The sequence below is a fragment of the Geotrypetes seraphini genome, chromosome 12, assembly GCF_902459505.1.
Source record: "Geotrypetes seraphini chromosome 12, aGeoSer1.1, whole genome shotgun sequence".
Classification (NCBI taxonomy): domain Eukaryota; kingdom Metazoa; phylum Chordata; class Amphibia; order Gymnophiona; family Dermophiidae; genus Geotrypetes; species Geotrypetes seraphini.
The window spans coordinates 8,264,545-8,277,980 of NC_047095.1; the positions used below are offsets into that span (position 1 = coordinate 8,264,545).

The following is a 13,436-nucleotide window of genomic DNA, read 5'->3' on the forward strand; positions in this document are numbered from 1 at the left end:
CACCCCCAGGGCCTGGACTTCCCGCCAGCCACCGAAGAGGTGCCGGACCATAAACAGGGAGGATAGTGGGAGGGTCTAATTTTTTTTGGGGGGGTGTGGGAGGGCAAACATAAATTATGGGGGGGGAGGCATTGCCCCCCTAAATGCTGAAATTGGACAATACATCGAGGCCAATTCATGGTGCTCAAATGGCTACAATGAACTGGCCACAATGAATTGTCCTAGACCCTCACCAAGATTCCATAATAGAATATTAGCATAATGTCAACATTGCTGAATCCTTACTGAGGCACACCTTGTTACGTAATATCAATGGAAGGCCTAAGTTGGTATGCTTAAGTGCCCCAAGTGATGTTCATAATTTATAGTATTCTATAACCTATGCAAGCAACTGGGAGACACGACTATAGCCTGTCCATGCTCTGCCCACATCTATGCCTCCCTTGCAGTTAGGCAGCATGGCATGTAGATACTACCTTACAGAATAGCACCTAGTGCAAGCATTAAATTTTTAAGCCACAGTAATGAAACAAATAAGTTTAAGTTTCAAGTTTATTATGAAATTTGATTAATCGCCTATTCCGAATTCTAAGCGATGTACAAATTGATAAAAATTACAAAGTTAGGGAAGACAAACATAACTGACAAGTGCTAAATCTACTAAAACATATTAATAAATCAACTTGCACATACAATCGAACACAAGGAAAACTGTTTTGAGTTGCCAGTTTGATATGTTAGCAGGTAGGAGTTCACTGGTTGTGCATAAGATGTAAGGGCCGTTGTACAAAACGGAAAGTGATCATTCACAGTCTGCTATGAACAAGTGCTGTATTTGAGTCAGAGCACCCCTTCCTCCAGGCGCATCGCCCTCATCCTCCAAACAGTGTGTGTGTGTGTGGGGGGGGGGGGGGGCGTGGTGCGTGGTGTTGCTGGGCCACAATCTGCATGTGCACGGCTCTTGGCTCTGCCTCTCCCCTGCCCTGAACCATGAACTTGATGTCAGAGGGAGGGGGGCGGGTGGGCCGGCAGAACTGATGGCTGTGAGCATGCGGACTATGGCCCTGCGGCTGCTCCGCACACCCCCTTATTTCCTGCAGCTGGGACAGGTCACAACCACCATCCCTCCCTTTGTATGTCACTCTGTGAACATGGTAAATATGTACGCAGAGGGAATGCGGCTCTCAGCCTGGCCAGTCGAGCTTTATTTTGAAGCAGGAGTCTGGTTATTGCCTTTGTGGTCATTTAAATCACTAGTCTGTGGCTAACTGGGCATATTCAACAGCACCTAATTGAATAGTACTGCTGAAAGTGCTCAAGTTCATGCCTAAGCCAAAACTGGCTACCAAGGGCAGAGTCTGCACTTAACTGGTTACGTGCTGATGTTCTGCACTTTCCAACTGGGATGACCACAAAAACACTTTTTGTTGTTCATTGTATGTTCATTGTAGCCGGTTAAATGCTGAATATTGCATTCAACTAGCTAAATTTTTTTATCTGGTTGTGCATACCTGATTATTTAGTGCCAGTGCCCATACATAGCCTGGCATTGAATATCTGGGTATAAAGCCGACAGCAGACTAAAAACGCTGACTATCGCTAGCTGAATATCTAGCCCTAAAATTAGTTTGCGTCCTATTTCTAGGTAAAGACAATATGAAATGACTTGGCATTGTCATTTCCCATGTCACTTCAAACAGTATTTTGTCAGCTGAGGGGCGTAGTGTGTGGTTGCAGTTCACAAGCGCATTTATCCAGCGACTTGTGCAGACGCTGTGAGATCCTTGTGGGAGGCACACTGCAGATGATGATCCTATGTTATAGCTAGCAGAGTTGGAGGTGATGACGTATCTTGTGGCTGAGTGGTGGAGGTGTGAAATGGATGTGTCAGGCTGGGATGAAGAAGTAGGCGAGTCCCTTCCCAGAGCAGCATCTCCAGCAGGGGGTGGTATATTTTTGACAAGAGCTGTGCTATGCTGAAACTCCTACACCAGAGTAGTCAGCAGCACCTACCAGAGCTGTAAATGACTGGGCACAATAGCTCTGCTAAGTCACCCATGAAAAAGTAAGAATATAACCCCTCCAGAACCAACAGGTAAACAACAGGTATCATTAAAATAGCAAAGGTGGCCCAAGGAGGGAGGAACAACCGGTGGCACACAATTAAGTTTATTGAACAAGGACCTGACATGGCCACGTTTTGGCAGCTGCCTTCATCAGGGGTCTACATATATACATCATACAAACATATATCCTTGGACCACCTTTGCTGTTACTGTTTTGTCATAAGGGTCAGCAGCATAAGAACAGAGAATGAGTTGATGTTCCCAGGTGGCTGATATTTACATTGAATGATAGGGAGTGTGGCTTTGTTCAGGACCCCATGTACCTATAGCTGACTCGTGGCTATGGGATGATGAACATGTTTGGGTTAAGGAGGCCTGTGCTGGATCGCAGAATTTTGGGCACCTTCCTTGAGTGGGCTGCTGATGTGGTGATTGGTAAAGCTGCTGCTATCTGGGTGGGGGTCATAGGAAGGGTAGATACCTGAGGTAATAATGTGCTTTTGACCCGGGTACTAGCGAGATGTGAAAGAGGTGGTGGCTGCAGAAGTGTTGTATTGTGCTTGAGTCTTGCTAACGGTGTTTGATATTGTATATGAGGCAGCATTAGTGGAGTTGGGTACTAGAATGACAGGTAGGCCGCGTGTGCTGCCAAACTGCAATGTCCATCATGTTTCCTTTTGGCGGCTCTGGGAGTTGTGGTGGTAATAGTAAGAGAGGTGCAGGAGCATGCTACAGCTGCTTTCACCACTGTAGTCAAGGATGAGGTGCTACATACTGTGGCGGGGCCGGGGGTAAGCCTAGCGCTGGCAACCCGGCTCCCGCCCCAGGCGTAAGGACGGAGCACTCCCAGGAGGACTCCCACTGGATAAGCAGTAGAATAATTAGTGGAGACTGCGTTCTTGGTAAAGTTCAGCTTTTATCTTTATTACCCCTAGTTCACAGCACTAGGGTTCCAGTAGTCCCTCTGGTCTGAGGAGACTTAAAACAAAACATACTTTCATAAGGTTTCTTCCTTACAATACAGTCCAGCCTGCTGCCCAGGCAGAAAAGCCAAAAAAAATAAACAAAACGTTTTCTCCTTAGTTTTGCTCCTTTTGTTTGGAAATACTTCAGGAAGCTCTGTGACCTAACCCACCCGAAGTCCAATGCCCCCACTACCCTATGCTCCTGGGTAGGGCTAGGGAACTTTATATAACCCAACCATTTATGACTGGTGTAAGTCCCCTCCCGAAAGTTCCCTGCTTCAGGGTTACACAATGTCAGGTCTCTGAGTTCCGTTACACTTCTCGGGGAAGTTAATTAAAGGTTCTCACCTCCTTCCCTTTATCTACATGGCCTCCCTCTCAGGCTCTAAGTGATTCATTCACACATGCTCACAGTTCTGCTAAAGAACGCTACACAAAGATACATTCACTTGCATTCCCCTCCTCCATTCATACCTTGTTAACTGTGATTCTCGAGAAGATCCCATACTGCGAGACTGCACTCCATCTCACTGCTTTCAGATAGCTCTCCCTCTAATTCCATTAGGGAATCTCCGCTTTCTGAGGCAGGGTAAGAACTCCCTTCAGGGACAGCTAACGGCCAGCCCTGCCCTGGAGGTCTTTCTACTCCCCTGCACTTCTGCTTAGGAGTCAGAAGTCTGTTAGCTCGGGAGGGTTGTAAGACCAGCTGTGCTTTAGCTAGGGTCTGGGACAGAGAACTCTTAGCAGGCTCTTTCCTGCTTAGTACGGCATGTCTCTCCCCTGCATTCCTCCCTCCAGTCTTCTCCCGAGTGTTCTCTCCAATCTTCTCCCTAATCTTCTCCCTAGTGTTTCCACCTGTGCTCATTTTATGCTGTAAACCTAATCCCACTCTCCCTCTGGGTTCGTCCTGCTTGCCAGCCACACCCCTCTCATTAACCATGCCTGTGCTGGTTTTCTTTACTAGAGGTTTTGTTGGAGATTTGCCCAAGGTATTATAAAAGGGATTATAGTGCCCTAAACCAGATGTTATGGTTTCTGCCCTTCTCTCTCTGCCTTGCCCTGCCTGTTGGCTCTTGGTGATAGGTACAGGATTACTAGGCAGCTTCCTGGGCTTAGGAATAGGGGCCAGCCTTTGCAAGGCAGGGTTTAAAGCTGGGTTTAAACTGCTGACAGGCTCTTCCCTGTCACAATACGCAGGGATGATGATATGAGATTATGCACTTGCTTCCTTCCTCCAATTAGCTTTCATTTGAAAACTGACTAAGGAGTATGAGGGTGCAAAGTGACTTGGAATGGCTACTGTCGGAGGAGGGATACTAAGCTTGATGGGCCCATGGTCGGCCCAGCATCTTATATTCTTATCTACGAGTATATTGCATGGCTTGAAGCCTGCAGCAATAAGATATTTTGGATATGTAATCCCAAAATGACTGCATAAAAATAGCCTTGAATAAGAGTGTATTGATTATTAGAACACAAATTTTATGCAGGGGCTCATTTGTTAGCAGTTTACATGTTTGTTCATGTAGAAAAATGCTCCAGATTTATCAGTAAAAGCATCCTATTATTTTCACCAGGGAATGCACTGATGCAGAACTTTAATAAATGAGTCCCAGGATATTTAGGTTCTTGTTCAATTTGTTATTTATAGATGCCTGGTATTCTTAAGTATCAAATTTTTTTGTTTTCATCTGAAACTGAATCTATAAACAGAATTTGCCTCTCAGTTTCAGCAGAAACTGAAGCCAAAACCGAAACTGTCTTGGCCCCCAAATAGAAGCAGCCCCCCCTTTTTCCTGACACAAAAAAGCCTCTTCCAGAATCTGGAACCACAATCCACTACTCTCTACCCTAAACAAAAGGAATCTTACCCCCTGCCTGACACAAGGAGCTCCCCACCCAGAACCACAGGTAAGCCTGCCCCCCCCCCCCCAGGACTAGCATATCATTGGTGGTCTTAAGGAGGCAGGGACCCTCCTCTGTCACTGCTGCCTGTTCCAGTGCCTCTGGCAAAATATCTTACTATGATAGTCTCAGAAGGTTGCTGTGAGTGGTTCTGGAAGCCATTTTGAGATTGGAGTCGACATGGGCAGGAGGTTCTATCAGCCATTTTATCAGTGGCACCGAAATGGGCCGGAGCGACTGATGATCGCTCCTGTTCCCTCTAGACTACTAATGATACGGTAGGCCTGGGGGGTGGTTGGGTGGGCCTACCTATGCTCCCAGAGGGAGACTCCTTGTGTCAGGTGAGGGGTGGGGTGGCCTCCCTGTGGCTTGTATCTGGGCTCTAGGTGGAGGCTCCTTTTTTGTGTGTGTTGGGGTGTAGTGTGTGCTGCAGACTGCACAGTACTGTTTTGGTTTCAGCCAAGAACGCACTGGCATTTTTGGATAAAACTGAAACAAGACTGAATTCAAATTTCAGGCTGGTTTTGGTGCTGAAGCCGAAATCAGAACTGAAATTTGGTCGGTTTCTAATGGGAATAACTACTTTTTCAACAGTACATTGAAACAAACTAAAATGGTACTTAAAGACCATTATTTCCCTATAGACCCATTCATGTTTTGAATTTAGGGCTCTATGCTTATGGGTAATTAGAGCATTACTCTGTTGTTAGGTGCAAATGGATCCATGGAAGGGGTATATTCTGATGATACTCTGCATTTTTTTTTATTGCTAGCTTTGAGGTCAATGCTTGTTGAGCAATTTCTGTAATGTTCATTTCCAAAAATCTTGTTCAAATTTTTAATTGTAGGAATGCTCGAAAAGAGCTAATAATGGGAAATTTACATTGCGGGATCTTCTTGTTGTTCCTATGCAAAGAGTATTAAAGTATCATCTTTTGCTCCAGGTAAGTACATACTGTATTTTGATTCTTTCAAACTCATCAGATATTGGAAGAAATTAAAGAAATTATACATAAAGAGTTGATGATATGTATCTGTTTGTCTGTCTGAGCAGGACCACTTTTACCAGTGAGCATAAGGAACAGCTGCCTCAGACTACTGCATTGGTGAATTTCACCCCAAGTCTGATATCTCTCAATAGCTTTTCTCCCTCTCTTCTGCTCTTCTTTCTTCTCCATCCCTGCGGGTCCTGCATCTCTTCCTTACCCTCTCCCTTCCTTTCCACACCCTGCAGTCTTCTGCACCTCAGCTATTCAGCCAGGCTTCTTCTGGCCAGGTACAGAAGACAGTGGGGTGAGGGAAGGGAAAAGGTTAAAGAGAGTTGCAACCCAAAATGCACCTTGAGAAAAACCTCACTCATTTGCTTTCAATCTCTCTCTTTGGAGTGGGTCACTCTAGTTCAGCAACTTCCTTTCTCCCTACACAGTGGCATACTAAGGGGGGGGAGAACTGCCCCAGGTGCCGTCTTCACGGGGGGGGGGGGGGGCACCGGCACCGGCACCTATTCTCCTCTCCGCCCCCCTCTGTGTACCTCTTTAAATGTTCGCTGGTATGAGCTTTATCTCATGTGCTAGTATGTTAGGGCTTAACAGCCTTTAGGGAAAGAGCTCCTTAATCTCTATTATCTCTCTGAGATTTTGGTGTGGGCTAGATATAAAAATTGAGCTACACATATTATTATTGTTATTATATGGGCTTCTTAATGACACCCTCATTTGGCCTAGCTGCATTACACTTAGCAAATATTGCAGCCTACAAGATGTTCTCAACTCTCCATCATGATTTCCTTAATATATTATTTGGTGTGGGAGTATTTATTTATTTACTCAGTATCTGATATACTGCAGTTCAAAATTGCTATCATCAACATGGCGGCTTACAATCCAATAAAATCATCAGAACATAAACAGTAAAATTCAAGGGAATCACTTAGCTAATAGACAACAAACTATAGCTCACAGTAATGCATAGAATTGTGGCAAGAATACACGCTAGCACCATTTTAATGAGCTTCTCCATAGAATTGGTCAGACCTCCAGTCAACCTCAATCTGTCAAAGCAGCAAGGTTGCAGAGAGTGAACAGAAGCTGCCAGTGACAGATGCCGATCCCATAAGCTGATGCTGCCCCATAAACTAGAGCAATGCCCTGCTTTAGCCTGTGCCCAATTGCATGTTTGTGGGTCACTGGCGCTTCCTTATCCTCTGCACTGCCCTACGGGCCCCAGCTGAAAACTATTTTGAAAATATAGCTGCTATCTGATGGGATTGAATTTCCAAGCACTGTCCCTCTGGCAAAGTCCTAGAGAAAGGCTGGGGTGAGAAGAAGGGGCGAAATAAACAGGAACTGACACAGATCAATTAGTGGTGTTTTCTCAATAAATAGTAATTTGACGGGTTAATATGAAGAATATTGAACTCTAGTGTATAACGTTAAAAATGTGGATTCATATCCCAGTAGTGACAAAATGAAACCACAACCAAAAGGCTGAAAAACAAGTTCAGACAAACATGCAATTTTATTAAAAAAAGAACATCCTTTTTAAAATAATATTTTGGTTTGGAAATAACAAGCTATATAGGATGCAGTGCACCATCATGCTGCTCCATTTGCATAAAAGCTGTACACGGCGTCTAAGACCATAATATTCAATGGAGGAGAAAGAGTTTTAATTAACAAGACCAGCTGTTCTAGGACTTACTAAATAGGCTTATGTTCATACTGGAGGAGGATTTTTAGAGTCAGTAAAGGTGTTTAAAAGAATTCCCATAAAAACCATGCCTTCAGATTATTAGAATTCAGCTGAAATATGTTGGACAAAATTGGGCAACACATGGTCAAAATTTGTCCTTTGGCAACTTTCTTTTTCTTTAAAAATGTGAAATTTGAGGAGATTTAGCATTTTCTAACTCTTGTACAGATGTTCTCCCATTACAACTTTTTGGGGTATGTCTACTAAAGTCTCATTAGATCCTTATCAAAAGTTTTAAAACCAGAAGCTCTTAACATTCTCATTCGCTCATTAATTATTTCTAGGCTTGATTATTGCAACATTTTATACCATGATATAACTCAAAAGAAATAAGAAGATTACAGATAATATAAAATACAGCAATAAAAATTATTACTAATTCAAAAAAATATGATCACGTTACACCACTTCTACAAGCAGCACATTGGTTACCAATTACACATAGAATAACTTTTAAAATTATACTGTTAACTTTTAAAATTCAACAATCTAATGCGCTGATATTTTTGGATCGTCTCTTGATACCGTATTCTCCATTCAGGGCACTTAGATCAACAGAACAACATTTACTGACTATATCCCTTCTTTAAAAGTAATAGGGACCAGGATATCTACTATTTTCTTGGTTATAGCAGCCCAGTTCTGGAACCAATATATTTACGCAATGAATCCTCTTTAGAAAAATTCAAGCGTTCTTTAAAAAGTTTCCTGTATAAGGATGCATTTGAGATATACCGTATTTTCACGCATATAACGCGCGCATTATACACAATTTTACAAACCGAGTATAACCATGCGCGTTATATGCGTGAGCGCGTTGTACAAATTTTTTTTTACATAGTTTCACCCCCGACATCCGATTCATCACCCCGAAGGACCGCTCGCACCCCCACCCTGAAGGACCGCTCGCACCCCCACCCCGAAGGACCGCTCGCACCCCCACCCTGAAGGACCGCTCACACCCCCACCCCGAAGGACCGCTCGCACCCACTCAGCCTTCCCCCCCATGGAGAAGCTGCCTACCGTTGTTTCCCGATGCCAGTGAGCCCAGCTGCTTCCACTGCCGGCGGTCCCGCCCCTTCTCTGAGCCCTGCGCTGCGCTGCTTCCTCTGCCGGCAGTCCCGCCCTTTCTCTGATGTCAGACAAGGGGCGGGACCGCGGCAGAGGAAGCAGCGCAGCGCAGGGCTCAGAGAAGGGGCGGGACCGCCGGCAGAGGAAGCAGCAGGGCTCACTGGCATCGGGAAACAACGGTAGGCAGCTTCTCCATGCGGGGGGGGGAAGGCTGGGGGGGTGAGAGCGGTCCTTCGGGGTGGGGGTGCCAGAGGACCAGAGGAGACTCGGGGCAGGGCTGGAAAGTGAGAGTCGGACCAGAGGAGACTCGGGGCAGGGCTGGAAAGTGAGAGTCGGGACCAGAGGAGATTCTGGGCAGGGCTGGAAAGTGAGAGTCGGGACCAGAGGAGACTTGGGGCAGGGCTAGAAAGTGAGAGTCTGGACTAGAGGAGACTCGGGGCAGGGCTGGAAAGGAGAGTCGGGGCGGTGACAGGAGAGTCGGGGCGGCAAGCAGCATGCGCGGTATACGCGTGTGCGCGCTATATAAATTTTTTTTTACATATATTTCGGTTTCCCGCACGCTATACCCGTTTTACACGGGTGCGCGTTATATGCATGAAAATATGGTAGTTAGTATAACCTATCAATCATTAAATCTCTTAGAGATCCTATTTAGATCTATGCGTAAATTTATCTTCTTTCTTTCTATGATTATTTCTACCTTTATACCTCTTTTTTTCTTTTGTGTTACCCACCATGTGTGTTTCTTCTCTCTTTAAAGATTGTAGTTCATCCCCCTCACCTTCTGTACCAGTTATTTATTAATACGTATATATTTTGTATTTAATTATATAAAACTGTTCTCTTTTGTCCCCTATTTTTATAATGTTCTACGCATTGAAGTATTTGACATTGCGTGTACAACAAACCTTAATAAAACTTGAAACTTGTTAGTAAATCGGCTTAGCACCTGCTGACATGAGACTGCCGTGTGCTAAGCCCATTTCTAGCACACCCTGGAAATAGGGCAGTTTCCAGTATTTCTCTTTTAGGTAATGTTTGCAGTGGCACACATAACTTGAAAACATTTGATGGGGGGAGCACTTAAGCACCTCAAGGAGGTGCTAAGAGTGCCTACATTATGCATGCGCTATCCAGTTAGCGTGCGGTAATTGGAACTTGCTAGCCGGTAGTCCACGCCCATTCTCTGCCCCTGACTTGCCTCCTTCAGAAAATACATACAAAAAATAAATACCGTGTTCTTAGTGCCTATAAATGTTACTGCAAACTGCTGTAATGCGCTTTGTGGTAAGCATTTTCTCACGTGCTAAGCGCGCTTTAGAGTTTAACATGCTTTAGAAGCCATACCTCTAGGTTTTCAAATATGTGGCGTTTGCAAAATAATTATAAAACTCTTTTTAAAATGAAAACGTTCCTTTTTGCTTAGTCTTAGTCAAGATGAAAAGAAAGCGAGCAATTGCTGAATGGAGCTGATCGGTCTTTCAGTCAAATTCAGCTTGTTGCCATTGTTTTCTTGCTGATATTTTCACGTCAGACTCGTTTGATAAGAACATAAGCAATGCCTCCACTGGGTCAGACCCGAGGTCCATCGTGCCCAGCAGTCCGCTCACGCGGCGGCCCAACAGGTCCAGGACCTGCGCAGTAGCTCCCTATCTATAACCCTCTATCCCTTTTTCCAGCAGGAAATTGTCCAATCCTTTCTTGAACTCCAGTACCGTACTCTGTCCTATTACGTCCTCTGGAAGTGCATTCCAGGTGTCCACCACACGCTGGGTAAAGAAAAACTTCCTAGCATTTGTTTTGAATCTGTCCCCTTCCAATTTTTCCGAATGCCCTCTTGTTCTTATATGTTTTGAAAGTTTGAAGAATCTATCCCTCTCTGATGATAAACAAAACAAGTTTTCATGTACCTGCTTTACTGTGTAGTACTTTTCATGACAGCCTATGAATGTGGCGGTTTTGTAATGCAGACTACTGCCCCCAACTTATCCAAAGCAGGCTACATCATGCCCTTAGCTGCATTTCTGTTGCATGTTATAATAAAAAACATATTTATTTTGAAATACTGTACTTCTTTTTGTAAAGCAGAAAGCTTTTGGCCTCCACAGCCCTGTAATGAGGGCGGAGAGTCCTATAAATTTATTCTGATGGCCATGCCAGGAGACTCATTACTTTTGCACCATAGAAATATATTACTGTATTAGAGTCTCAGCCTTGCTGATGCTTGTAAAATGTCAGCTTTTAGAAGAACTACTACCTGTAGGAAAGACATAATTTAGACTCTGTAGTGTTTTATGCTTTTTCTTTATTAAACTTCATAAAATACTTCCACCCGAGTCATTTATACTCAAACGCACATAAAATTAGAAACAAAAATGAAATAAAATTGATGATGGAGACATTTCTAAAAGGAAAAGCCTTAAACATTTATGAAATTTAAATCAGCGTAACACAATTAATTCACATGTTATGAAAAGACAGCATGTGAACAATCATGTCGGTCAATGTTTTATAACCATGTAATATCTTGCAAGCTGTGTGCTCTTAACTAGGTAGAGGAATAATAAAATTATTTTATAACATTTGGTACTGTGAGTATAAGTGGAGATATCTAGTTGAACCTACAAAATAATTTAAAAAAAAAAAATCAACAATACCAGCCAGGGCCTACTGTATATGATTTTGTGGCAGGGAAAAGCCTGTCACTGGTTCAAACTCTGGTTTAAACCCATCCAGTAATGAAAATATCCCTGTGCCTAGAGCAGGGGTATCAAAGTCCCTCCTCGAGGGCTGCAATCCAGTCGGGTTTTCAGGATTTCCCTAATGAATATGCATGATATCTATTTGCATGCGCTGCTTTCATTGTATGCTAATAGATCTCATGCATATTCATTGGGGAAATCCTGAAAACCTGACTGGATTGCGGCCCTCGAGGAGGGACTTTGATACCCCTGGCCTAGAGAGAGAAACTTGTCCACTATGGCTGTGCCTAGCTCTAAGGGAAGACAGGGAGAGCAGATCAGTGGGAAGATTGCAAAGGGGTTTAACCTGAATGCTTGTATTGGCTTTATGAAAGCCAATAGGTCCCCTGCTCTTCTCTGCAAACAATCTGACACAGCAAGGGTTAAAGAAAGGAGGAGGGACTGAAAAGCTCAAGGTTCTTCCAGGAGCCAGAGTAAAGCTAAAGACACAGCAGGATAAATTAAGTCCAGCTATGCATACAGGCAGGCAATCAGGAACCCAGGGAAGAGAAAGCAGAGAATGCTCTGAAGGAAGGTCAGTTCCAGTGCCTAGTAAAGTGTAGTTACTTACCTGTAACGTAGGTTCTCCGTGGACAGCAGGATAGTCAGCCACATATGGGTGTTGTCCCAACAGCTCCCAATTTGCGGATAAGCTCTCCAATAGCTCAGGGAGATTATTATTATTTTTTTTTTCTCTGAGCATGTGCAGTGCCCGGGCCCCACTGGGCATGCTCGAGCCCTACCCATTTCCCCCTGCTTCCCCCTAATCCCCAGGATGTTCCTAGCTGTGGCCGGGTCGGCCGTATGGGGAGGCGGGTGGGTTGTGTGGCTGACTATCCTGCTGTCCACGGAGAACCTACGTTACAGTTAAGTAACTACACTTTCTCTTAGGACAAGCAGGATGAGTCAGCCACATATGGGTAACTCCCTAGCCGAGGGATGTACCGACTGGACCTGCGCCTTAGCGCTCTGTGCATCCCTCGCCTGGCTGTGGAGGCCGAGCCGGGCAGGGTAATCAGGCGAAGCAGGTGAAGTTGAGGAAACAAGGTTTTAGATAAAGTGCTGTGTTAACTGAGCAATAATACTCACAGAACAGTGAACTGGTCAATGACAATCAATGAACAGTGAGAAACCAACTAGTCAACAGTGACAATTCGTACTTGCATGTGAGAATTCATACTTGCCTATTCCACATTCAGTCTAGACAGGAGTGCTGGAAGACCTACTTAATTAATATCTATAACACCCTACTTGATCAATGTTCGTCAAGGCTGTGCTAGTGGTTGCTGTCCCTTCTGGGAGGGAAGAGCCACTTCCAAGACTGCTCGGCCGAATGCATTTGGAGCGTGGAATGCTATGTCGAGGCAGTGGTGCTTGGTGAAGGTGTGCATGGAGGACCAAGTGGCTGTATCGCAGATGTCCCCTATTGGTGTGTGGTGCAGATGAGCTGTTGTGGTGGCTATGGCTCTGCGCTGGTGGGCGTGGGCTCCCACCTGCGGTTGACGCGGCGCTTTTCTATAGGTGAAGGGGATGCACTTGTATATCCAGTGCGAGCGCCTGCGTTTGGTGGCCGGAAGTCCTGGTCTGTTTTGGTCGTAGGAGACAAACAATTGAGGCTTGTCTAATCTGCTGCATAGTCAGGGCCCACACACAGTCCAGGAGGTGTTGCTGAGGTGGCTGTGTGCCTCCCTGTGGGGAGATGTAGAGTGCCGGGAGGCAAGCTAAAGCCACCTTCGGCAAGAATCGGGGGTGGGTTCTGGGTACCACCCTGTTCTCATGGAGGAGTGTGTCGGCCGACATGATGGTCAGGGTTTTCCCGGCCAGGAATACGGGATCTGCCTCCCCCAAAGGTTTGAAGGGGTTGAGGTGAGCTGATGTGGCACCAAGTTGAGGTCCCACCTGGGCGGTGGTGGTCTGACCGGTGGGTGCAGATTGGA

The 13,436-nt window shown here is 45.0% G+C and overlaps 1 protein-coding gene across 2 annotated transcripts in view; it reads left to right on the plus strand.

The window, feature by feature from the left end:
• VAV3 (vav guanine nucleotide exchange factor 3) overlaps positions 1 to 13,436 on the plus strand; it is a 571,528-nt gene that overhangs the window by 203,243 nt on the left and 354,849 nt on the right. For both annotated transcript variants that reach the window (XM_033916404.1, XM_033916405.1), the window contains exon 10: positions 5,785 to 5,880. In XM_033916404.1, coding sequence (XP_033772295.1) covers positions 5,785 to 5,880 — 96 coding nt within the window. The remainder of the gene's footprint in view (positions 1 to 5,784; positions 5,881 to 13,436) is intronic.